Source organism: Carassius carassius, chromosome 48 (assembly GCF_963082965.1).
Source record: "Carassius carassius chromosome 48, fCarCar2.1, whole genome shotgun sequence".
Lineage (NCBI taxonomy): Eukaryota > Metazoa > Chordata > Actinopteri > Cypriniformes > Cyprinidae > Carassius > Carassius carassius.
Window position 1 is genome coordinate 1,912,440 of NC_081802.1, and position 27,900 is coordinate 1,940,339.

At 33.4% G+C, this 27,900-nt stretch overlaps 2 protein-coding genes across 7 annotated transcripts in view; both read right to left on the minus strand.

Moving 5' to 3' along the window:
* LOC132131985 (lysine-specific demethylase 4B-like) overlaps nucleotides 1–2,485 on the minus strand; it is a 52,438-nt gene extending 49,953 nt beyond the window's left edge. For all 5 annotated transcript variants that reach the window (XM_059544190.1, XM_059544187.1, XM_059544188.1 and 2 more), the window contains exon 1: nucleotides 2,349–2,485. The gene's annotated coding sequence lies outside the window, so the exon portion shown is untranslated. The remainder of the gene's footprint in view (nucleotides 1–2,348) is intronic.
* A 3,447-nt stretch (nucleotides 2,486–5,932) lies between these two features.
* LOC132131596 (E3 ubiquitin-protein ligase UHRF1-like) lies at nucleotides 5,933–27,865 on the minus strand. 2 transcript variants are annotated; one of them, XM_059543658.1, is made up of 18 exons: nucleotides 27,694–27,865; nucleotides 27,002–27,051; nucleotides 25,886–26,048; nucleotides 25,277–25,525; nucleotides 23,091–23,239; nucleotides 20,672–20,887; nucleotides 18,840–18,955; nucleotides 18,548–18,734; nucleotides 14,384–14,507; nucleotides 14,190–14,297; nucleotides 12,372–12,476; nucleotides 12,179–12,285; nucleotides 11,047–11,209; nucleotides 8,764–8,901; nucleotides 8,554–8,671; nucleotides 7,865–8,016; nucleotides 7,686–7,784; nucleotides 5,933–6,433 (listed from the first exon to the last, which is right to left on the minus strand). In XM_059543658.1, exons 2-18 carry the CDS (start codon nucleotides 27,013–27,015, stop codon nucleotides 6,284–6,286), a joined length of 2,358 nt encoding a protein of 785 aa, XP_059399641.1. In that variant the 5' UTR covers nucleotides 27,016–27,051; nucleotides 27,694–27,865; the 3' UTR covers nucleotides 5,933–6,283. The 2 variants fall into 2 exon arrangements, with proteins under 2 accessions (XP_059399641.1, XP_059399642.1); XM_059543659.1 differs by lacking the exon at nucleotides 27,002–27,051 and having other exon boundaries at nucleotides 27,694–27,864.
* Between the last annotated feature and the right edge of the window lie 35 nt (nucleotides 27,866–27,900).

A 27,900-nucleotide genomic window follows, 5' to 3' on the forward strand; every position in this document is an offset into this window, starting at 1 on the left:
AGTCTGGGGTCAGTGATTTTTTTATTTTTTTATTTATTTGAAAATTAAAACTTCTGCGGCAAATTAGTGTTAAATTGATAAGAAGAGATATTTTGAATAAAAAATTGTTTCTTTTCTTTATTTTTGATCAAATAAATGTAGCCTTGATAAGAGACTTCTTTATTTATTTCAGGACCTTAAAGACAAACACAAACATTTAAAAATTAAGCCTGAGATGAACTAAGTAAACAAAACAAATTAATTAATTATTAACTTAAGTATGAAACTAACCTTTATTTTATCAAATCAAATTCACTCATCATAAGTTATAGTTGGTAATTTACAAATAACTTTACTCTAAACATTTTATTTTATAAAAAAAAAAAAATCGCTTCCAAAATAAGTTTTTGTTTACATGATATATGTCTGTGTACTGTGTATTAGAGGTCGACCGATGTATCGGTTTTGCCGATTAATCGGCAATCCGGTACAAATAGTTTATTGCTGGAACAATCGGTTATCTGCAACAATTCCATGCCGGAAAACTATATTTTTGCAGATAACCGATTGTTCCAGCAATCAATTATCGGTGTCGATTAATCGGCAAAACCGATAGATTGATAGTACGGTTGAGTACTGTTTTTTTGTAAATAAAACAGTATTTTAGTTTTTGTTCAGTATCCATTTTAAAAATGATCGGTTAATTAATCTATACACAATTAATTAATTTATACACAATGAAGTTGAAAACCATGCCAAAATAATAAAATGGCTCACTAAATTCAAACTAAACTGAAAATATCTGAAATACACAGAATAGTTAACTAGCTATCAAAGAGTCTGGCAGCCATGATGTTTTGCATGATATTTCCTTATGCAAAAAACACATGTCATGAAGGAGCGCAGATTTAAATTAAGTGACTCAAGGTATTATTATTTAAACGGCATGGAAAAACAGACAAAGAAAAAGGACTATTACTAAGTGATCCAAAGCCAGAAATCAAATACAAACAAGCAGTATATTTGTTTTCCCCTCTTCCTGTCACTTCTTGGAAACAGAAGTTGTACAAACCAAGCAGAAGTGCAAAAAAACCTGATTAAATGCTATGTCTGACAGTGAAAACATTAAATCACCATGTTATGTTAAAGATTTAGCATGCATGAACAAAATAATCAATAACTGCTTGAAAATTCATCCCTGCTCACACACAAACCAAGCAGACAAGCATTAAAAGAAATCCAAAAAAGACATTTTTAACTTCAATTGTAAAATATGAGTCCATAATGAATAATAACGCTTCCTCCAGTGAAAGTCAATTTACTGTTGTCCTCTCATAATAAGAATCCAGCCACATATTTGTTTTTGAACACTACTTGATATGTGCAGATTTCTCTCCTGATTCAGACCAGGACACTTTTTCACTGGATGAAAGCATTTTTATGAAACCGGTAGCAACTTAAAAATAAATAAATAAAAATGCCTGATTTGTTTTTTTCAAGCATGCAGATTTTGGTCTTTCAAGACATTAACTGATGGACTGGAGTGGTGTGTGTTTTTATCAGCCGTTTAGACTCATTCTGACGGCACCAATTCACATCCATTGGTGAGCAAGTGATGCAATGCTACATTTCTCCGAATCTGATGAAGAAACAAACCCATCTAATTCTCGGATGGTCTGAGAGTGAATACATTTTCAGCGAATATCTATTTTTGGATGATCCTTTATAAGAAAAAAATAAGTACATAAAAAAAATCAATAGCTACATGTAAAATGCATCATTCATATTTCATTCGATTAGATATTATTAAAGTATGTGTCAACGTCAATATTATGCATGCATGCAATAAATAAATCAGCAACTGCACGCAAAATTCATCTCAAGTATGTCTTCATAGCTTAAAACTTTGTAGTTTGTTGGATATTAACACTATGCTTGATGCTTAACCATAAAGAGCATTCACGCATGAAAGAAATAACCAATCGATGCAAAATGCATGTCAAACTCCTGGTGATCAACTCAAGTTCAAACAGCATGAGAGATGGAGGTTTAAATGGCCTTTGTTTATGTGTGCAGCCTACAGCAGAATGCATCATGGCTACTAAAGCGAAATGCATGAAAAATCACAAGCGAAACTATTAAAGCAATGCATATACATCGTACACGGTGACTTTTGCATCGAATGCACGCCTGTATTGACATGCAAATGCTTTAGTGTGCTAATATTTCTCACTAGGAGCGTATCAGCTGCTGATTTGACAAGCATATCAACACAGCTGCTCTCGAACATCCAAAATAACGATAAAAACCCCTCCAGTGTCTGCGGACTCGACCCTAAAGCGCTATATAGATCGTATACATCGCCTTACCTCCTGCTCTGGTTCGTTTTTTGCTCCTTTTTCGTTGTTTTCTTCAAGATTCTGTCCTTTTTTTTTTTTTCCAAAGGCTCGGTAGTGTTACGGCAGCGCTGGGCCGCGTCTCCGCCCACTGCAGCGAGACGTGTGCAGTGATTGGCTGGATCGTACCAAAGCGTAACCTCCCATTGGCTGACGCGTCGATTGATGGCTCAACCGGCCTTCCGCGTTAAGTTTGTGCATTATACGATCACGGAAATCACGTAATAGTAGTTTTTTTTTCCGGTATGACATACTTGATTCTACGTCAGCGTTTGATGGAATATGCCATATACGTTTTATATCCCAGATTCGTCCCGTTTTAAGCAAGTTTTCAGTTAAATACGTTACAGATATGAAAAGCTTCAATTTAAACGACGTGGAAATATGTTCAATGAACATATACACAAAAATAGCAGACCATCGGACCATCTTTTTATACATCTACTAGTTTTTCTTTTATTATTCAGAATTAAATTTAGCTTTGTAGGAAGAAAACGTCTATGTGGTTTAAGAGATGTAATTGTTTCACAAAAATGCCTTCAGGGTAACTAAATTTAATCGTGGCTTTAGAATAACTAACTAAAATCTTTGCTATGAGTAAAACTTAACTCATTTAAATCTTGAGAAACATTGAGAGGTACCCTCCTCATTTTTAGCGTATAAGTTTATATTTCTGAAAAAAAAAAAAAACGGTCCATTATATTGCTTAACAGTGCCAAAATAGTATTTATATTAATTATAACGATCACGGTGCGCTATTCTTTAGACCCGCCCCTTCTCAAGCCCCGCCTCTTCACGTTGCATTTCCACAGGATAAAAGGTAAGGTCGTACTCATTTGAAAATAAGTAAATCCACAGATTTCTCTTCAACAGCAGCTACACCATAAAACTTAGGCAAACCCAAAAGTTCAATTCTAAAGAAGGTTGTTTAGGTTTGTTTTTCTGAACCATTATAACCCTTACGAAAATTAACCATGGTTTTACTACAAATAAAAACAAAAAACCATGGTTACTATAGTTACAAATTAACCATGGTTTTGCTAAATTAACCATAGTTTAACCATGGTATTTGTGGTAAATCTGTATTTATACAAATGGTAGTCAACACGCCAAAAAACCATGGGTTACTACAGTTTTACTATAATAAAACCATGGTTATTTTTCGTAAGGGAAGGTCTATAGCAACTAACCTGCTGGCTTTCTATTCCAAAATAAAGTGGATATACGCATAGAGCATTTTACAAGTGAGAAAGGACACACGGGTTTTATTTTATATAAAAGTTCAATGCAGTTTATTGAAAAATATATCACTCACCCCAGTGCAAGAAAATAGCTATGCACCAAACACTACATAAAAACGCAAAATACAAGTGCTAAAAATATACAATTTAAAATTTGAGAATATACAGCTCCAGTCTACTCAAATATTAGAAATAATTGAGGTATAGCTAAGGAAAACAAATAGGTAATTATCTGCAGCCTTAGGCATTTTATTAAGCAAATTCTATAATAAATCACAACAAGCAAAGAACGTCAAAGAACGTCAACGGGCAAAAAAGACAATGCAATTAAATACTTCCTGAATGAGAAACTGTTGGGGTTTGTGCGGAAAATGCTTCAAGGATTTACCTCAAACCTTCGACAAGTCAAGGCAGAGCAGGAAAGCTTAAAACCGGTTCCGAGATCGACTTAAAACAGCACCTGAAATGCAGATCGCAGACTGGTTTTACACGCATGACCACTGTTTGCATAACGGCAGAAGTTAGGAAAAAAAAAATGACACTCCTTTTCTAAAGCACATACAGCAGTTAAACAGCGAAGCAAATAAACAAAACTGAAAATAGAGGGATAATATCTATTAATTTCAGAGGTTATTAAAATTTAGTCAACTTATCAAAATGGATGAAAAAAAATTTAAACGAACGCTGAGTTTTTATGTAAATTACTATTAGTTTAAAATGAATAATTTTGATTAAATTTAGTTAGTTACCAATAAAGAGTTTGATAAACGATTAAATAGCCAAAATGTAAATTTTGTGTGCTAGTAAAGCTACGGCACCTTAAATTCACGGATTTTAATACCATTTTTACAAATGCTCGTTAACAAAGGATGAAAAACTGCTGGCCAAAAAAAGTTGAACGATTAACATTGCAAACAGCTTTACAGTGCATAGCTAGTTCATTTACATTTTGACTTTTTACGGAAATTACTATTAGGTTAAAACAAATCTATTTTTACATTAAATTTAGTTAGTTACCAATAAAGACAGTACGATAAAAGATTAAATAAAGCCAAAATGTAAACGATTTGTGCGCTAGTAAAGCTACAAAACCTTAAATTCAAGGATAAAAAAAAGTAGAACGATTAACGTTGCAAACGTCTTCATAGTGCATAGCTAGTTCATTAATTGTTTTTTTGACTATGTAAATTACTAATAGGTTGAAATGAATCAATTTTTAAATAAAATTTAGTTAGTTTCCAATAAAATCAATTTCTAGATTAAATATAGTTAGCTACCAATAAAGACAATACGATAAAAGATTGAATAAAGCCAAAATGTAAAAAAAATATTGTGCGCTAGTAAAGCTACAAAACCTTAAATTCACGGATCTTAATAGCATTTGTACGAAGGTTTGTTATAATCATGACGAAAAACCGCTGGCCAAAAAAGTTGTTGAAAGATTAATGTTGCAAACATCTTTATAGTGCATAGCTAGTTCATTTAAATTAAGTTAACAATTGTACAGTAAAAACATTACTGTTTCAGTACCTTAAACTCATGGATGTTAATATGAAGGCTTGTTAACGACAAAGGATGGAAAAACCTGTTGGGATATTAGTGTCGCGAAAATCAAACAGTAAAGTGTGTACTAATGATGGTACAGTTAAAACGTCAAATGCACAGATCATGCACAACTGGATAATTTTAACAGGATTAACAAAGCATCATAATCTCAAATTATTGCTTGCAAAAAAACATTAGCCAAAATTGTAACAGCTCATAGCTAGTTCAATTGAATTTAGTTAACGCTAACGAACTGGTACGGCACTTACAGATCTTAACATTTGCACGAAAGTTTGTAAACATCATGAATGGCGAAAAAGTTATTAAAATAGTGCATAGCTAATTCATCTACATTTAGTTAGCATAAACGGTGGTACAAATATCACAAACATCATAGCACTGATCATAACGCAATGGGACTGTTTTAACAGGATTCTAGAGCCAGTGCTTTTGGATAAATCATCGTAATGACAAATTACCGCTTGTGATAAAATTTAACATCGTAATAGTGCATAGATAGTTCATTTAAATATAGTTAATGCTAACAATGGTAAAATGCTACTGCTACAGCACCATCCTAAATAACATTCGTTCAAAAGCTCGTTAACATCAAATAGCAAAAAAAAACTTGGAATATTGACGTCCGTTGAATTCCGTTAGCGGTAAAAATGTAAAATGCACTTATAAAGCAACGGAATCGTTTTAAACAGGATTCTAAAGCCAGCGTTTTTGTACAAATCATCGTAATAATGAATTGCGGGGAAAAATTATTAACTGTACATTGTAATTGTGCATAGCTATGGTTCATTGTGCTGGTGAAGGGTACAAGGAGGCAATGATACCTCACTTGAAGTGGCTGTAGCTAAAACACGACTAGAATAATTTTACTCGTAAATAACATGATCACAATTCGGAAGAAAAAACAACAACAACAACAACAACGTATAGAAGTCGAGTGGCTAGATAGAGGCAGATCACCAAACAGGGCTAAATCAAGTAGCGGTGTTCAAGGTAGAGGTGTTTCCATCAAACTTAAAAAACCTGATGTATGTGTTAAATATATCAAAAACAAAATTGAAATCCATGTTTCGTTCGTTGAATTCTGTCCCACCGACATCAGTGTCAACACCGCCCGCTGCTGTATCCGGGGAAGAGCTGGGTGAGAATGGCTTGGAGAGATTTGTTCACCGTCATTTGGTAGTTTTTGCCCAAGTCATGTCGGCAAGCCGGACAGGTGTAGACCTCTGCTTTGAAAGACCGCTGTAGGCATTCCTGCAAAGAGAAGAAAATCGTTGTCTTATTCATAAACGTACAAACTAGCACATATGTAATAAAGATCTGAAACCCTCAAGTGTTTTCATGCACCCTAAAAGCACAAATTTTTATTTTGATGTTAATGCAATATTGTGATATAAGTACAACATCAAGCTAATTTTTCAGTGTTTATACATTTCAGAGATCGCACTCACATTTTGAAAATAAATTTAAAATTAATTTATTTTAAAATTTAATTTATATTACTTTTTTTTACAGGCCTATGACCAAATTATTAATAAGTACATAAAAAGAAATAACATAAAAAATGTAAAATATTATAATTAGAAAAATAGTATAATTAAAATGGTACAATTAAAACCAAAGTATAATTAGGATTAAAATAAACACATTTAAAAAAAAGTATAAAAATAAAATAACAGTATATAAAAATTACTTATTAAACAACAATAATAATAATAATATTATATATATATATATATATAGTAACTAAAATATTAAAGTACAGTTAAAATAAATTCATTAAAATAAATAAAATGTGAAAGTATATTTAAATACTATACATAAAAAGTGATTGAAATATAGCATAATAAAATTTTATATAATAGCTAAAATATTAATTTTAAAGGAAATTTTAAAATAAATAAGATGAAGTATAATTAAAGAATATAGAAAGCAGAATTAAAACTAAAATACATTAAATTATGTGAAACAAAATTATAATTTAAAAGAGCAGCTAAAATGCAACTTTAAAGCAAAATTTAAATGACCAACAAAACTATGATTAAAATGAAGAACTAAAATACAAGGTATATTTAAAATAAATTGTATTTTAATTAAGAATGCATGTAAATAAAATGAAATTAAGATTAATGACTAAATAAAAGGCAACTGAAATACATGTATTTTATGTATTTATTCAGAATTTCAAGGAATTCTGAATAAATACATGGGGTGGTGCTAGCGCAGTGGATAAGACACATGTCTTTGGTGTGAGAGACCCGGGTTCGAATACACTGTGAGACACCAGTGTGTCCCTGAGCAAGACACTTAACCCCTAGTTGCTCCAGAGGTGTGCGACCTCTGACATATGTGGCAATTGTAAGCCGCTTTGGATAAAAGCGTCAGCTAAGTGAATAAATGAAATAAATGAAATCCATGCATTCAAAGGAAAACTGAATGGCTTTCTATCGTCCACTCTAAAGTCTATATTGCAATATAACACAAGTTTGTGTTTTTTTTCTCTTACCCTGCAGACGTTGTGTTGGCATTCTGTGGTGATGGGCTGGAAGACGACTTCTTGGCAGCAGATGCACAGGAAAACCTCCTCAACTTTGTTGATGAAGCGCTAAAGTGCGACACAAACACATTAAACCGACAAGTCATCCTCAGAGCACCTTAAATCACAAGACTCTGGTGTGTACGTACAGGTCCGAGGTTGAGAGACTGCATGGCTTCGTCCCACAGCTTCTTGTTGAGCTTGTCCTCTTTGATCAAGGACTTCTGCTCTTTGCTCAGTTTGTAGGCCTCCACTTTCATCTTCTTAGGCGTGCTTTTGGCCGGAGAGCTCTTCTCGTCCACTACGATAGAGAAAAGAGAGGCTTACAGACATAACCCTAAGTAATCATCTTGTTTAGTCTTTATTAGGGATGCACAGATATAAACATTTTGGCCGATACCGATAACCGATATTTTTATTTGAAAGCTAATAACCGATAAGTTGGCCGATAAACCTATATCCAAATTTTTATGTACTTTCTGAAAGCCAGATTATAAAAAGGTCTCATCATTAAAAGCCACATCCCGAAAACTTCAACATAAGCAGCCTAGTTTGAACAGTGTACATTTAAAAAAATAGTTTCACTCTCCCATTACCAAATTTCATCATAAAGTCTTACAAATAAATAAAATAATGCATAAATAAGGCAATCAAGTCGTCTCAAGTCAAGTGTTTCTGAAGGAAATAATGCATTATTTATCACGTTTAAGATATCGGCCACATTTTCTTATCGGGCCAATACCGATAACAGAAAATTGAGCATTTATCGGCCGATACCGATATGGTGGCCGATATTGTGCATCCCTACTCTTTATTAAACCAAGATGTTTTCACCTACCGGTTTGGGATTTCCTCTTCCTCTTGCCTTTGGTGGGCGTTTCCTCAACGTCTTCGTCGTTTTTGTTCTCTTTCTCCTTTTCTTTCGCAGCCATGGCTTCCAGATAACCTTCCGGATACTGAAGCACAGGGGAATGAGGATTAGCGGGCGTATCTCATGAGGAAATAACTATTTAGGTGTGAAATGTGAGTGAAATCAGGCAGACTTTACCTGCATGCTGAGACCCAGTTTCTTAATGCGCTCTTTTCCGTCGCGGGTCCATGGAGCCGGTTCATCGTCGTTTCGTTTCAGCAAGTATCTCCAAACGAGAAAGCCGGACTTGCCTTGCTCTGGCCAGTACTTAACCACCTAATAAACACAGCGATTAATCAAGGGTTTCTGCAGGTATATTTAAGACTTTAAAAGACCCTTTTAAGACCAACTAAAGACGATAAGGAATAAGTTACAGAAAACAATACATCATGTTGTCCAAATGAGTTATTAGCAACACCTCAAAGCTAAAAACTTCCAACTTATTACAGTATAACTGAGACAATATTATAGATTATTTAAATTCTGAATTAGTTTTTATTTGCTTATCAATTTTAATGTTTGTTTTAGTTTAAAAAGTTTTTTGTCTGCATAGTTATTCTTTTTTATTAATTTTATATTTCTTATTCAAGTTATATAATTTAAATAATTTAGTAAAAATAATGTATAAACAATATAAAAAGAACTAAAATACAGATAAATTCAAATGTAATTAAAATTAAGCATGAATGAAAGTTTTAATTTTCTGAATACTGTTATTTAAGGTGAGACACTGCAGGCAAAAACACTGTTTTTTCAAGCACCTGTCAATTTTGAGATTTTGGGCTTTTTGGTTTTTCATAAAGTGCTTTTTCAAACTAGTGGAAGGAAAACATCCAAAAGACACTGTTAAGTGTTTCTTTTATAGCACTTTATCTGTTTGTGTCAATAGATTTCAATTACAATACATATTTTTAAAGGCCGTTTTCTCAAAATGAGTTTTTTCTTCAACACTGAGCCATAAATCTCCACTTAGTAGCACTTACACACACCAAACTTGACATTTTTATTCCTGTCTATATTCTGAAGGTTTTTACAGAGGGATTTGTTCATATATATTTTCCTTGATTATATACAACATTTTATTTCCCCCAAAATTGTGAAAATATATTGTTTTCTGGCTGTTCAAAGTATTTTCTGAATTATGGAGTGACAAAAAAAGATAACCAGAATTCCCTCTGTAAAAACATTTGACTCTAATATGTCAAAAAAATTAAACCAAAAATTTGAAACTGACTTCATCTAGTGTTCAGATTTTTGTACTAGACTTTTATGCAAATTAGCACATATTTCATTAAATAATGCCTCATTTGCATATTTAAACATAACATTTTTGAAAACTTGTAATACAAAAAATGTTTGCAATAATCAATGTAATCAATCAACTGGGTAAGTAAGGTGATAACTTAGTTATTTTTTTTGCCCTATTCACCTGCAGTGTCTCGCCTTAAGCAATTTTAGTAATAAGAATAATTAAATCAGTAAAAAGAGCAAAAAAAACTATTAAAATAAATGTTATACATTACAATAACAAATGCATGTTTAAGTTGAATAAAAAAAAAAATTAAGCTTGATTGAGTACAATTTAAATGAAAACTAAACTACATTAAAAAGTAATCAAAAACAATTATTTAAAAAATACAACTATAACAATTTAATGCACAAAAAAATGAAACAACAAAAAATATTAAATAAAATTCTAATTAATAAGGCCATCCTTAAAAATATTCTTGTTTGATGGAACCCGAACGACCGTCAATTTAGAACCGACTCAAATTTATTAATTTGTTTCTTGCTTTTAGTCCGACCGACTTGCCGGTTGTACTTTTGCGTTAAGACCGACCAATTTTTTTTTACTCTTCAAACAACTAATACAAAAGCAATAAAATAATTGAAATTTATAATCGTAAACACAGCCATGTTGATGCGTGCAGTAAATAATTTGCATTGTTATGGCAGTCCACTCTGCTTATTGTTTTTCGAGAATGTTGCACTCCTGTTTATCACCATCACCAAAATGTACTTTTTTTTTTTATACATTGAAACTTGAAAAAGAAAATATATATATATAGACCTACCTCACGACCCTTTTTTAATTTTTTTTACTGTTACTGCAAACCAAAATATTTTTAAGGATTGCATAAGCTTCAATTTCAAGGTCCATCACATGCATTTACAGGAAATGTAATAATGCTCTACTGTTCACTTATATTAGGACTGAAACGAGACAAAAATATGGAGGAAGATGTTGATTTTTTTTGCAGTGCAATGCAAAATGTAAATTTGAAAAACTTCCCGCTCTGATTTAAGACCTTTTAAAAGTGTTTAATCTGTGGAAGGGTGCATTAAGACTTTAAGAGTGGTTTAATATACACAGAAACCCTGTAAAGACCCATCATGCTCAAAACACCAGGAATGGCTCGCCTTGTAAATGCCATCGTATCGGTTGCCGTCTTCAGGACAGAACTTGCTGTGTTTGCGTCCTTTAGAGCTGCGCACGACTCTCACGGGTTTCCCAGCCTTCCAGTCTTTGGCCTCAGTTCCTTCCTTCTCGTTCACCGCCGCGTTGCAGTTCAGAGCAAGAGCCCTGCAAACAACAACTATAAAGCCTTAAAAACAGGAGAATTCACACAAAATCTTTCCAATTTTTGTCCACGTTTGATGCAATATTCATTACATCTTTAACACTTATGTTCCAAATTATTTCTAAAAAACATCTTCGTATAACAGTAAGAAACGGTAATAATTCCACATGATTTAAAAGCCATGATCCAACTACAATGTTATTTATTAAGCGTGTTAAAAACATGCTTCATTTGGATGAGATCTTATTCACAGGACAGATGATTGCGTATTAAAATGTGTCTATAATAAAATAAATAAAAATAGGTTAAATAACTAAATCATACTAATGATGGTAAAAAAATAAATAAATTAGAGTGTATTATACAATATAGAAGAATTCAGTTCAAGTGTTTGTTTTTAATTTTTTTGGTTCAGTGTATATCACTGTAATATAATAAAAAAAATTGAATATTGAACTTTGATCAAAATAGTTAAGTTATAATTTAATTATTAAATGTTAAAACTCATTTTTCCTTGTTTATCCTTTTTAATAATAAAACAAATAACTTTTAGGGTTTCCATGATCAAAAATCTAGTATTATTAACTATTAAACTAATACTATATAATAATATATTTTCATATAAAACACTACTAATAATGGAAACTAATTAAACTAACTAAAATCTAAATTTTATAATTTATGATAAAAGTAGTACTTTTTAGGGTTTCTATGATTTATGAAATAATTTAAAAACATTCACACTTATTAACTTGGCAGTCTATGTGACAGTCACAAATTAAAAATAAATAAATAATTAAAAAATAAATAAATTAAAATAGTGTTCGTTATTAAATATTAAAACTTATTTGTCATTGTTTTGCATGGTTCAGTGTACAATAACGATCACTAATCCATATTTTATATTGCATTTCTTTCTGAACACTGGTTTATCATCGCATCGCGTAAGTTTTTCGACTGCTCTCTCGCACCTGTTCATGTTGGTGAGCTTCTGATCGCAGGACTGCTCGGCCGTCCGCTTGTTTCCTGAGAGGTCGCGACCCCCGGAGCCCGTGTAGGTGAACTCCTTACCATCGTCCTGATAAAGACAGAGTCACAGGTGAACAGAGAGGAAGGGAGGAACTTCTCGAAGGACGGTTTGGGGGCGAGAATCTGCAGACGTACCACATCGTCTTCATATCCTCCGGCAAGAACCAGTGAGTAAGCGCCGTCATTACTTCTGCCGTGAATCCCAGCGACGTGAGGCCTGTGAATGCCAGACTCACTCACCTGAACGTCAGAAACACAAGATCACGTTCATCTTGTGAAAAAAAACAGGGCTCACACTCACCTTTTGACAGACTAATGTAATTTTTTCATGATTACTGGGACTTACATTTTCAATGTTTAACTACTGAATTATTAGTGCGGCGTAAAAGAAAAACACTTGCGTCTAAATCGTTTTAAATAAGTGAACATCTAAATGAGTACATTTACTACTTAAAGTGTGTAAAACAGTTTTTAAAAAATATTAAATATGTAGCGTAATTTACTTTATGATAAAACGGTGATCAAATTAACTATTAGCTTGGTAATTATAAAACTTTACAGAAATTTGTAACAAACACTATGCAATCGTTTCAAACATCTTTATAAACTAAACTTTAATTGTGTAATAAATGATTAGTAAATTAAAGCTAATTGTGAAGTTTGTAGAAATGCATCATTTAGATAAGACAGAATAAACATTTTACATTTTATTTTGTATTATTTAATAGTTGTATTCCATTATTTAACTAATGGAAATTATAATTTAAAAAAATGTATTTTACTTTTTTTTTTTTAAATAAAACGAATACTTAAAACTAGTACTAATAATGGAAACTGACATATATATATAATTTTTTTTTTTTATGTCAGCAAAGGCTATTTTCGTGGCAAATACGATTTAAAAACAAACAAACAAATACAATAAAAACCAGCGAACAAACAAAAACTATTTATAAAATCACAAGATTTTTTTTACATTAACGTGATAAAAATTCTAAAACTTTCAAAAAAAATTCTAAAATATTTCTTCTTCAAAAATAAAAATACACTTTAAACATGCATATATATACATGCAAATAAACAAACGTGTACAAACATACTGCAGTAGAAAAAATAAAATAAAAGATAAATATTCTATATAATATATGTAAAATCACACGGCTAAGACTCATGTTTTCACGACATTCAGCACGATTGCAAATGTGATACTGAGTTTATACACTGACTTACATTTTTGACATTATTGATCATTTTGCTCCAAAGTGTAACAGCAATCAATTTAAGGCAAATATGGCGATTAAAATAATACCCGGAAAAGTAACTTTTTTTATTATTACGCTGACAAGTGAATGGCGGACAAGCAAAGCTTAACTCCGAGCCCTGTATAAATTGACTTTTTACTTCAATATTAAAATAATAATGGAAGCTATGAGTGAAAAAATAACGTGACCCTGGAGCACAAAAAAACCCAGTCTGAAGTCTCTAGGGTGTATTTGTAGCAATATTCAAAAATACATTGTACGAGTCAAAATTATAGATTTTTCTTTTATGCCATGAAGATATTTTGTACATTTCCTACCGTAAATATATCAAAACTTAATTTTGGATTAGTAATATGCATTGCTAAGAACTTTATTTGGACAACTTCAAAGGCAACTTTCTCGGTGTTTTATATTTATTTTTTTGCTCCCTCAGATTCCAGATTTTCAAACAGTTGCATCTCGGCCAAATATCGTCCTCGTAACAAACCACACATCAATGGAAAGCTCATTTATTCAGCTTTCATGTCATGTATATATCTCAATTTCAAAAAATTGACCCTTATTACTGGTTTTGTGGTCCAGGGTCACAAAAAAAAAAAAAAAATTGTAAAATTTTATTTTTAATAAAACAACACTTTCTAGGGTTTGTGTCTATGAACCAGATGAACTCGAGCGGATTAGAGATGCCCACCTGTACTCTGAATTTCCACAGCGTTCCCACTGGGACTCCAGGAACAGGGCCGTAATGGTTGGAGGGAACGATGGTGCACTGTTTAGTGCGGCCGACACACGCCATACCCTGCAAAAGACGACACCAGTTTCATAAACGCTTCATGTGAACCAATCCCACACCGGTGTCTGTGCATTCGTCCGTCTGAAACACACCTTCCCCCAGTCCCTCTGACTGGACGAGCTCGCCGACGCCATCTTGGCCTTCTTCTTGCTTTCCTTCAGCTTCTCTCCTGCGAGAACAACTTCGCTGGCATCGTTACGGCATTCAGGACAATACCTGCGAAAAAAGACATATATAGTGGAATTGACAGGTTTAAATGTATTTTTTTTATGCTTTATTTGGTCAAACAATTTGCGCAATGGCTTAATGAGCAATTAAATGTAGACAAAAACTTCAACTTTTTACAAACATTTTGCACATTTATTTTGCCAGAAGATTATTGGTTCAAATTTCTCAAGAGTCGATTTAATGTTGCTTTGAATGAACGTATAAGATGAAAGACAAGTAATAAGTGAAGAAATCGTAACAAGAATTGTTTTATGAACACTTTGTTGTTGTTTTTTAAATTCATCAATTTACAAATGATAGTTACACCAAACTATTTAATAGTTTTAAATACTTTTAATATTGCATAAAGTTGTCTTTCTTCATTAAATAATTAAATTAAGTTGGTAGATAAATTTGAGAACCCTTGCGAACATGAAAACAGAGCTAAAGCTAACAGTGGTTTGATTTTGGAAGAAGTTTTTTGGTTCAAATCCCTCAAATGTCGATTTTTTTGTTGCTTTGGAGAAATGTATTGGATAAATGATGAGTAATTGATTACGGAGAAATATGCAATTATTTTATGAACATGAATTTTAAAACTTAGTTTAACATATATTGTAAATATATTTAAATATTGTACAAACAACTTTGTAAGTTAACGAATACATTTTCTTCATTATACAATTATAATAAAGTTTGTAGTTACATTTACACAAACTTTAACCTCTTAAGTGTCACCGGCGGGCCCAAAATCATTACATATTTAAAACAGTAATATCCTATACTAAACAAACTAATCTTGACAAACTATATATCATTTGAAAGCTTACAAACTCTAGTTTTCATATTTGGCGAATGATTTTCAAAATAAATTACAGAGGAGCCGTAATTTATCAATTTGCAAAAATAATATTTTCATATTAAAGCCATGCATTTCAGCCCAAGCCCGATGCGCCCCGACTTATTTATGCCCCTAGGGCCGGGCTTCGGGCCAATTTTCACGTTATAGCTCACATGGGGGCCGGGCCTCGGGCCTTTTTTGGGTTATCCTTCTATTTATATTTTTAGACATTAATAAAAAAAAAATGAGAAGTTGACGTCGACGATAGAAAAACAAACATAGACATTTCATAACCTCATAACTTTCATAATCTGATATTTCAAACCCGTTATAATTACACTGACATACTGACATGACAGTCTCACGCATGCACGCTTTTCCGTCAGCGCGACCCACGATTATACTTCACTTATATCCACTTATTGTAGTAGTAGCTATTATAGGCCTCTAAATTAATGTATTAATCATAGCCTAGTTGGCCAACTAATAATAATAAAATGATGATTCATGCAGCGGTGAGCATTTCTGTGTCTGCACCTTTTGTTGCGGGCCACGCAGCAAAGAAGAGAGCGCTGGCCGAGTTTGAAAACATTGTGGAGCAGGACGAGGATGACGACGATGAAGTACAGCAATACATGCTCCTCAATCACAACATGGAAGGTGATGGACGAGATGTGCTGCACGAGACCCTGCTACCGCAACTGTCAAGACTGGCTCGCTCTGTGTTTAGTGTCCCGTCGGAAGCAGCGAACGTGTCTTCAGCGCAGCGGGAAGAGAGGAGGACTGGGTTAAAACCTTACACTCTCTCCACGATGCTCTGTAAGAGACTGTTCTAACTTTTCATTTGACTGGACTTTATTTTCGTTTAACTGTTGGAAACTAAAGGAAAAATAATGGACATGTTCTGTGGTGCATTTTTGAGGTAAGATAACCTGCAAGTTTGTTTTTAATTAATTTAATTTGTTTAGATTGTAGGCTATTTCTCATTTCGTTTGCGAGCGCTGTTGCGAGCCTGCCTCAGTATTTCAATTTTTTATTTTATTTTACTCACTGTGGTTTAATAAATAAACATATGTTAAACTAACTGTCTGTGTGATATGCTTGAAGTGTTTTAGATCTATGGATTTTATTGTAGCCAAGTAAAGTATTAGCGTTAATTTGAGAGGATTAATTGATTAAATATGTTTTAGGCTACTCGCTGTCGGCTCGGCTGATTAACGTAAATCTTAATTTTAAAAAATGCTCCAAACATTTTTCTAAATTAACTTGATAAAGAAATGAAAAGAAACATAACACAAAACTGACCCCTTTTTTAATTGTTGCAAATAGGGCAGGCTTTTGCTGTGTAATAAAATAAATAAATAAATAAATAAAAACACGGGCTTGTGTCGGACTCGGGCTGATAATTCTGATGAGCTGTCGGACACGGGTCGGGCTAGGGCCTGAGCGTCTCGGGCCAGGGCCGGGCTCGGGCCTAGATTTGAGGCCCGTGCAGGGCTCTATTTCATATTCCTAAGGCGTGTTCAGACCTTTATTTTGAAATAGCAATGAACATGAAAAATCATGAAAGAATGGTTGAAACCTCAGTTTGTTTTCATGCCAAGTGTTCAAAAGATATCATCCATTCAATTATTTTAGAATAAAAGATATGAAAATGTTTTAAATATAAAGAAAAAAATTATAGATTCACCATTTGTGATGTGGCAGCGAGCTATACCGCACATACGTGTTCTTTTTATGTTTCTTAGAGGTTGGATTAATTTCAAAATCTGCCAAACTTCCCATATTACTTATGAATAGAATATCTACTTCATAAATTGTATGAAAATTGTGAAAAATTAAAATGGTTCAGATCACTCAAAACACTTATGGAAATGGAGGCGACCTTATATGGGCAGTAATGGAGTCTGGTTGTCACCTAGTGAAAATGTTTGGTACTGCGCCCAAACAAAATCTCACTGAAAGCTCATTTTTTGAGATATCAACCTAAAATTTGAAACAACTTACTCAGATTTTTGGCTTTGAATTTTTAGCAGTTTTAGAGTCGCTCTGTTTCACTTTCTTAATTTATTTCACTTCAACACAAACACTTTGTACAATTTTATTTATTCCATTTTAGAGCCTAGTGTAACAAATCTATGCAAAGTCTAATCGATGAAGAAAAAGTTCGCTGTAGTCCACTTTGATAAAATTGAAATATTTAAGTTTGTAGCTAAAGCGAACAATTTTGTTGTTGGTTGTTGGTTCAAATCCCTTAAGAGTCAATTTAATGTTACTTTGGAAGAACGTATTAAATGAGCAATTTGTGACAGATTTACACAAATTCAGCAATTTACAAATTATATAAAAAATTGTTACACTAACCTATGTAATGGTTTTAAATAGCTTTAATATTTTAAAATATTATAGAAAACATTGTATAGAAAATGTTAACTATAACAAACTTTATTATACAATTCAAATATTTAAGTTTGTAGATAAAATTTAGAAACTTTGTCACCAGAAGGTTGTTGGTTCAAATCCCTCAAGAGTCAATTTATTGTTATTTTGGAAAAATGTATTAAATGAGTAATTCGTGACGGAGAACTAATTTACCAGTCTTCGTCAGAAGAATGTTTTTTTCAAGCGATTCACACAAATTGTGCAATTTACAATATTAGAGATTGTTACACTAAGCTATATAATTGTTTTAAAGATCTTAAACATACTTAAATCTTGTAAAAAAAAAAAAAAAAAAAATGAAAATGTATGGAAAATGTCAACTATAACAAACTTTCAGTATCCAATTCAAATATTTAAGTTTGTAGATACATTTTAGAAACTTTGTCACCAGAAGGTTGTTGGTTCAAATCCCTCAAGAGTCAATTATGTTACTTTGGAAGAATGTGTTAAATGACCAATTAGTTACAGAGAACTAATTTACCAGTCTTCGTCAGAAGAACTAATTCTGCAATTTACAAATTATATTAAAGGTTGTTACACTAACCTATGTAATTTTTTTAAATATCTTTAATATCGTGTAAACAAAACGGTACCAAAAAAGTTAACTAACAAACTTTCGTCATTATACAATTAAAATACATAAGTTCATAGATAAATTTGAGAAACTTTGCGAGTTTTTTGACGTCACCAGAAGGTTGTTGGTTCAAATCCCTCAAGTGTTGATATGTTGCTGCTTAGGACAAAACTATTAGATAAAATTGTTTACCAGTCCTCGTCTTCGGGGATGGTGGTGAGTGGCGGGTTCAGGCAGTACATGTGAAAAGCCATGTCGCATTCGTCGCACAGCAGCTGTTTGTCGGGATCCTGCTTCACGCCACAAACGTGACAGTTGCATATGCGGCAGTTCTTCTTCGGGTCGTCTTTGCAGACCTTGCACTCAGGTCCATTTGACCCTGATTTGACAAAAACGAGGCACCTTATAGTTTGTGCTCAACATACGAAGTCAGAATACCGCAAAATGTAAATGTTGGATCGAAACGACACAAAGTCAGACTCACTCTTGAGAGGGCTGTCAGAAGAGGCCCCTGGACCCTCCAAACTTCCCGGCTCTTCGATCTTGTAGATTTCGGTTACGAACATGATGCGACAGTCATTGAGAGAATCACCAGCATCTCTGTAGAAAATGTTCATTAATAAAAACGAACAGCAAGACATTTATAGTGGAACCAATGCAATTTTAAATATCTTTTAAACCATTTTAACTGTATAAATTACATTTCTAGATAAATAATTACTTTGTGAACAAATAATAACTGAACAAACCAACAGAAAGAAAAAGTATTATGGAATAGACAATTTTAAAAGGATTTCATGAGCAATTAACATAAAATTCGTTGTGTTAACTGAATGCAACATTGCATAAAAAGTAGTTTGATATTTGTTTTATGAACTCTTTTAGAGATTTACTTACGAATTAATGAGTAATTAAAGTAATGAAATAATTACATTAAATATATTTGTATATTTTTAAATGTGATTTTAATTGTATAATAAAACGTTTGAAATAATTACAATATTTAAGTTCTGTATAGCTATAATAAATATTGTAATTAAACTTTGTTTTATTTTTGTTTTTTTGTAGCAAACCAACAGAAAATAAAATAAATGCAAGGCGATTTTCATGAGAAATTAATGCTAATTTGTACATAATTTACATTGTAAATTATGTACAAAGTGTTTTGAAACATTCCTTTGAGTTTACACTTTACAAGAGATTTAAACAAATAATAACTTAAATATTTTTAATACCTAAAACACACAATTGGATTTAAATTTGTTGAAACATACATTTTAATTGCATAGTAAAACTTCATAATTAAGTTCATATTTAACTACGCATTTAAAATAATCATAATGTTTGTACATAATTCAAATTAGAAACAAACATTAGACCAATAAAAAATGGTCAGCAAGACATTTATAGTGAAATAGACAATATTTAGTTATATTTCCTTATGGAACAAGACAACTTTCTTAAGAAGTTGCAATTAATGCAAATACGTTTAGCTAACTGAACTCGACTGAACAAATAAAATGTTGGTCAAACCACACTTGCATTTGTTTGGCTAAAAGCTTGGATTAAGGAAGTGCAAAAGATGCATTTCAACGAATCTTAGTAACCAAAGAATTGATTGGCAGTTTTTGACTTCCATACAGGCCTGTCACGATAACTTTTTGCTGTGCGATATATTGCCCCAGAAATAATTGCGATAAGTGATAATTCTACATGACCATTTTATGCCACAGAGTGTATAATCATAATGTAACAGCATAATAATGCAAGAAGTCCTACACACTTCCAAATGACAACATTTTATATTTAGATCATGGATATTAAGTATCAAAATATTAGATACCTTAAAAACCTAAATAGTAAATAAACATTTTCTTACAAAGTAGAAAAAGAAAAATGCACAAAGAGATTTTACCATCTACATATTTTTCCCTGACCTTCTTTTCTCAGTCTCTTTTCGGTAACCCGTTTGGTAACCAACAATTGGTAACCTGTTTGGTAACCAACAATTGGTAACCCGTTTGGTAACCAACAATTGGTAACCCGTTTGGTAACCAACAACTGGTAACCCGTTTGGTAACCAACAATTGGTAACCTGTTTGGTAACCAACAATTGGTAACCCGTTTGGTAACCAACAACTGGTAACCCGTTTGGTAACCAACAATTGGTAACCTGTTTGGTAACCAACAATTCTCAAAATATCTTTTGTGTTCAACAGAATAGAAGCCCATTTGGAACAACTGGAGGATGAGTAAATTAGAGATTTGTCTTTTTTTAGTTGAACTATCCCTTTAAAAGTCTAAATGTTGGCCTACCCGAGCAGGATCTTGCCGTAAACCTCACGTTGGGTGCGCTTCTCCCTCGTCCTCTGGATCTCGGCGTCGTACCAGTAGCCGCGCTCCTTGGGCTCATCAGGGTTGTAGTTCACCATCACGATCATGCCCTGCTCCAGCTGGTGCCATTGGTAGATGGTGCGCGCTCGCGGACGGACATCTTTCCCGCGCAGCTGCACCACGCCATTCTCAGGGTAACTGCACAGAGCAAACCCACGCGAATAACAGCCACTGGCGTGGGATGATCAAACAGACCGTCTGTGATGAACGGTTTAAGATGCAGATGAAAGGAAAGACTGAAACTTGGAGACAGTAACAGGTGCATGAAGCGCTCAATGATGAATCCAGGTGTTCACTATGATAAAATCAGTTCAAAGTTGGAGGGGAAAAACCCTATATTTTGTAGATCATTTCAGCGGGTTTGGAAAAAAAGAAAGTCAGGCATGTCTGTTGTTAGTAAACTTAAAAGCCTTAAAAGCTTAAGTCGATTCAACCTTAAAATTAGGCCATAAAAACATCTGACTGAAAACAACTTGAGATTCAGAAAGTGAATCTTTCCCCGCCAACATAAAAGTTGCCAGCAATTTTGATGATTTTCACTAAAATTTAAATTGATGGCCAACAGTATATTTAGGTGTATGAATATTTGAATATGCAACACACCAAGATCAAAGCCTCTACTTCTAAACAAAAAAATTATAATTTTATTCTATTTTAATTCAGTATGATTATCAAAGCATAAATCCAGTAACCTCCAAAGCTTGCACACAGTCATGCACAACTTCCTTGATCATTTTATTCCATAACATTATGCATTTTTCATTTATATGCTGTCTACTGCTAATGATCGTATAATTTTTTCAAATGCATACGTTTACATACGAGATCGCTTTTGTTTTGTTTTTTATTCCTGTTCTTGTGTTTTTGTTGGTGTGGGGGGTTTGTACTCATACAGAAGATGTGTATTGGCGCCCCTGAGTTAGGGCTGGGCGATATATCGAATATTACCGATACTATCGGAATAATTTTGACGACGATGTACAATTTGAATATGTCGGGAATATCGAATATTTCAAATTCAAGCATGCTTTCCCAAAAGAACGCGCCGAATGTCCAAAAAAGGAACCTGTAACTGCTGACTGCTCTACGCCCCTCTACTACGAGAGCTGTAATGATAGCGGTTGCCAGATAACAAGAGTTTAAATCTCCCAATCAGAGCTCCACTGTTACAAGAATACATTTTCTGCCCGGTGTTTGCTTATTTTAAGCAATCTGGCAACCATGCGCACGTGCTCACTCCTCATTGCGGAAGAGCCGCCGACGCTAATCTGAAAACACTAACAAGCTGGAATTGAGCGATCTAATGAAAGCGTCGTTCAGCCAGTCTGTGTTCTGTCGTGAGATTTCAACTGTATTGTTTGCATTTGTGATGGCAAAATAAATGCACTTACTCGACCGCTGATGTTTGAATAGAGAAACATAGGCTATGGCCATTTGGAATTACTATTGGGGAATTTCACTGATATGTTTACCAGTTTCCATAATATAGACAGAGAAAATGCAAAAGTCTTTGGTATTCATTTATATATATTTATATATAAGAAATAGCTATGTGCTTCACCAACTAGCTCCCCATCTAAGAGGGTTTTTAGTGTCAGTAGGAACAGTTTCATGCCACAGAGCTTCTCTTAAAACCACAGACAGTTGACAGACTTAAAAACTTGTTAAAAAATTTAAATAAAATACTTATCCCAGTTGCATAGTTTAAATTGTGAATTGCATGCACTAAAAAGTTGACAGAATGCACTTTCTGTAACTGTTACTTAATTTGCACTGCTTCAGTTACATATAGGCCTACATGTATTCATTAATAAAAAGCAGTAAGTGATCTCTTCGTCTAGATTTTTTAACTGCTTAAATTAGCTGTTTAATCTAAATGTTTTTTTTTTTTTTTATGGGCAAAAGAAAATCATGTTTTATTTTTTATTATTTAAATGCAAACATATCGAGATACATATCGAATATCGTAAAAAATTTGAAAATATCGAGATATCATTTTTTTTTGTATATCGCCCAGCCCTACCCTGAGTGTTTAACTCAAAAACTCTTCAATGGAAAAAGAGTCAACTTGGACTGATTCATGACTCAGTGATTCATTTAAGATATTTGATTCAGATTAATTTGGGTATAGTTACATTATAAAATCTATTTCACTTGCAGAAAGATTCTCTCAATGTTGATGTTGTAAATTACATTGTATATTTGTTTTTGCATTCAGCTCACAAGGACTCGATATAAAAAGGTTTCTTGCCATTATTATGCATGATTCTTTTGCATCGGAGAAGAAGTTTCACAATCAGGATTAATGCGATATGTACAGTAACTAAATATTTAAACTCACTCTTCGTATTTGACGTGGTAAATGATCTCCTCTTCTCCATCAGTGCCTACGTCTTCATCCGAAGACTTTGTTGTTTTTGTCACATTGATGATCTGCGCCTCGAACCAGGCACCCATGTTTAGGTCTCGAGCATCCACGAACTCATTTATCTGGAAAAAAGTAAAAAAAATTACATTTACTATCTGATGGGGAAAAGCCAGTGAGACATTTGAAGTAGAATCAATATAATGCAAATCGATACGCAACAATCTGCCAAAAAAATTTATTAAGTTAGAGTCATTTTATGCAAGTTGTCACATTTGTCATTTTTCTTAAGTGAACGAAACAACTTGTGTAAAAAGTGACTTTAACTAATATTAAACATTAGTTTGGATACATCAGAACGGTTTTACAAACGCTTTACGAATGATTTACACATAAATTACAATTTAGAAATTATTTTAGAGCCTAGTGTAACAAAAAAACTTTAAATATCTTTAAAATATTTAAATACTGAATCACTTTGGATAAAAGCGTCTGCTAAGTGTACTGTAAATATAAACAAAACTTTACTATAAAAACTATAATTAAAATGAATTTAATTTTACAAAGTAAAAATTAATTTAATTGTATAAATTAGTGCTGTCAACGTTAACGCGTTAACGCATGCGATTAATTTTTGTCTGGTTTAACATGTCAAAATATTTAACGCAATTAACGCAGCATCCGTATTTTCTGCCATCCGTTGGCTAGCTTTACATTATATGATCACGCTCTTATTCATTTAAATGCTTTTAAACATTTCAAGCGCGGCAAGACAAAAGAGAATGCGCTGTCTGTGAAAGCCCTTATGTGACACATACACACACACACACACACACACACACACACAAACACACACAAACACACACAATGCATAGACAGGGCGCCAGAATCCAGTTCTCTTGCGCTTGAACTAACAATAAACATCCCAAAGTGTCAGTTTTGTCGATTATCCTCATAAGAGCAATCTTAAATGATTTATATAAAGTCTAAAATGAACAAAAAGAGTTGTGAGAGAATGAGGCGAGATCCATAGACAGTATATAAACGGTGAGATCCGCGTGTCTTCTGCTCTTAAAGGGACAGCAGCCAATAAAGCTTCCTGTCAGTAAAGTTAAAGAACAAAGGGAACAGAGAAAATGACTCGCTACTCTTGACTAAATAACTTTTGTAGCTTTAATAAGGATTAACTATTTAATTTATAGTTTATGCAGTGCATACTGCATATAACTTTGATAACTTTATTAAATTTATGTATATTTCCTAACTGTTAAGACAGGAAGGGCAGGAGTAAACATGACATTTATTATGGGTTTATGTTAGCATTGTTTTAGGTTTACTTAAATTAAAAACAGTTATATTTTTGAAAAATCAGTAGCTGTATTAATATCAGTAATACTGGCCTTCATTCATAAAAAGATGCCATTTAAACAAGTATTTAAAATATACTGTCTTTATGTTGTTTCTACATTAATTTGATTAACTGTGAAATTATTACATTAAAAAATATATTAAAAATGTACAAAAACATTTCTTTTTTTATTGCGATTAATCACAGAAAAAATGTGTGATTAATCTAGTTAAAGTTTTTAATCGATTGACAGCACTAGTATAAATATCTTATCTTTAGATATTACGGTACAAACAAAACATTCACTATCCCCCAAAAAAAAGAAACAAAGTTTGTTCATACCAGCATTTAAATCATTACGTTTGTAGATGATTTAAAAATACAAGAGACAAACTTAGCAAGAAAAACGTCAAAATGAAAAGACGTTTATAGTGGAATCAACAATTATGCTAATTAATATGCTCACTGAACGCAACTAATTGCACAAAGTGATTTTACAAGAAGTTCATGCAAAAAAATAAAAAAAAAGGTTTTACAAATGCTTAACCAAATTACACAAATTTAACAATCAAGAAAAGATTTAAGAGCCTAACGTAACAAAAAATATATATATACACACAATTTAAATATCTTTAATGTATGTAAATATTACAAACAAAACATTTTAAAAATATTATATAAAAGCTAAAAGCTAATTAAAAATTAATTTGTTATATAATTAAAATCACTTGAGGCCAACGAGATGTTTATAGTGGAATCGACACTTTGCCTATCAGATGTGACACGGTGTCTAATAAAGTAATGATTTTCTCACCTTGTAAAAGCCAAATCCAGGGTGGATTAGGTCCGGCGCGTCGGTGTGTCCAGAGGTCCCAGCGCTCTGGCTGTCGCTCTCTTCGTGCGTGGAGCTCTTATCCGACTCGCTCTGGGCCGATCCGCAGCCAGAGTCGGAGTCGGACAGCTCGGCCTCTTTGTCCTTCGGCAGCGGTGCCTGACGCACTAGAAGCTGCACGATGTCATTTAACCCAACGTTATAATCGAAGAGCGTGTGACCGTCTTCCATCTATCAATGACAAAGACAACTTTAGAACAACACCACACAAAACACTGGTTAATTTTTTTTATCACCTCATCAATTTAAAGAGATAGGTCACCCAAAAATAAAGAGATTATATTTTGACGACTGTTTGCAATCAATGTTTTTTCTTCCCCTACTGTGGAAGTCAATGGTAACCACCAACTGTTTGATTACCAGCAATCTTCAAAATATCTTCTTCTATGTTTAACATAAAGCAACTCGTTCTGGTTTGGATTGACATGAGGGTGAGTAAATGACCATTTAAATTTTTGGGTAAGCCAGACCCCTATAAGCCAGATAAAACCAATCTCTGCCCACATTAGAGAAGTAAAATGGTTTTTGAACCTGTTTGCCCCTGTAAAAGAGTCGCTGCCTCTGGGGTTCTATGGTGAAGAGCTCGGCGATCTTCACGCGAAGCTCGTCCACTTTGGTGAGCTTGGACAGAGAGTCGACCCGATGGGTCTCCTTGCCATCCATGGTGCGCACCTGGATCCACATGGCGGCAAACCTGCAACGAGCGACGTCAGCGAGTGAGATCGTTTCCCGCCTTGCTTTTTATAGTTCAGACAATGGCTCCGAGCCAAGACCTTCAAACGAGCAGGAAAAAGGTGTTCGTTTCACAGTGACGTGAGCAACACAGGCAGCTTTTTCCTCATTCGTCTCCTTCAGCCCTTTTAGGGTTGATACTCTGAGAAGCTGCTTTATAGCAATCTCTTTCTTTACGAATTTACGAATGTAGAGTTGTGTTACCTTTACAAAAAAGCCACACATTAGCATGATACAGCGATGCTACCGAATGGTAAAACCCAAGATACTTTCATTTCAACATTATTTGAGCAATATTTTCCATTAGTTTTCCAATTTACAAGTTTTCCATGAACGTCCAAATATGGAGTAGGTGTATATAATGAGACTAAATGATTACAATGGTATTACAAACATACGCTAAAGAACACTAATGTAAAGCATGGCTTTACCAAGGTATATGCCTAAAAAAAAAAAAGTGGTCTTGCCATGGTACATACCCAAAAAACACAGCTTTACAATGGTATATGCCCATCAAACATGCTATTACCAAAGTACATGGCAAAAAAAACAACAACATGGTATTACCAGGACACATGCCCAGATACATGGTTTTACCAAGCTACATGCCAGAAAAACATGGTATTACCATGGTGCATGCCCAAATTATGTGGTTTTACCAAGGTATGTGCCCAAAAAACTTGGTATTATCAAGCTACATGCCAGAAAAACATGGTATTACCATGGTGCATGCCCAAAATGTGGTTTTACCAAAGTATGTGCCCCAAAAACATGGTATTGCCAAGCTACAAGCCAGAAAAACATGGTATTACCGAGCTACATGCCAGAAAAACATGGTATTACCATGGTGCATGCCCAAAATATGTAAATTTACCAAGGTATGTGCCCAAACAAGACATTACCAATGGTACAAACCATGGTATCACCATGCTACCGGTCAAGATTCAGTTTCTTATTCTCCATTCCTACAGGCGAAGTAGTGTATAATAGTTAAAAAAAAATTTTTTTTGACATCTTAGCTCTCCAAATCAAGCCTGTTATTGGCGGAAATAGACCCCTAACGTCACTCAATGGCACTGCAGTGGGTGAAATAACATCAGTCTTTATGTTGACGACTTTAAACCAACAACAGGAAGCTGGAATGAGTCTTGACCTTCATAAATGAGTCTAACTTACTTGAGCTGTTTTGGTAGGAATCAGTCACTTCAAACGGGAATAATTTAATTAAGGGGCTGTGCGCTGTTCATGACGTGGCTGGTCTTGAATCAAAAACTCTTAAATTACAAACATAAACTAAGACAAATTGAAGACGAGTGGAATTACTAATCATTTATTATTTTAAATTACATATAATTAGTTTAAGTAGCACAAACCATTCAGAATTCCTACTTTAGGATATTTGGCCAATATAAATACATTCAAAAGACAAAGACAGAAACGTGTGAAAAGCACTAAATATTATATAAATATTACATTTTCAATTATATAAATATTAACATGCACACGATAAATATACAAGTTTATTCATATTTATACAGTAAAATAAGGCGCGTTCGCACGATTTCATAACTAATAACTTTAAATAAAAACCGAAACTGGATCTTTACCTGTAAACTTCCTCTTGGGAACAGAAGACGTGACTTTAATTCAATAAAAGCGTTAAAAGTGTAAAAACGTTGCACTTATGTTACAGTTCAACCCCGCTGAGAAACACACTAAACCTAGGGCTCGAATCAATAAAAGTGTGTTCAACAACGTGTTCCCCTCCCGCCGCGGGCACGGCGCGCCGCTGATTGGAGGAGCGGAGTTCCGAG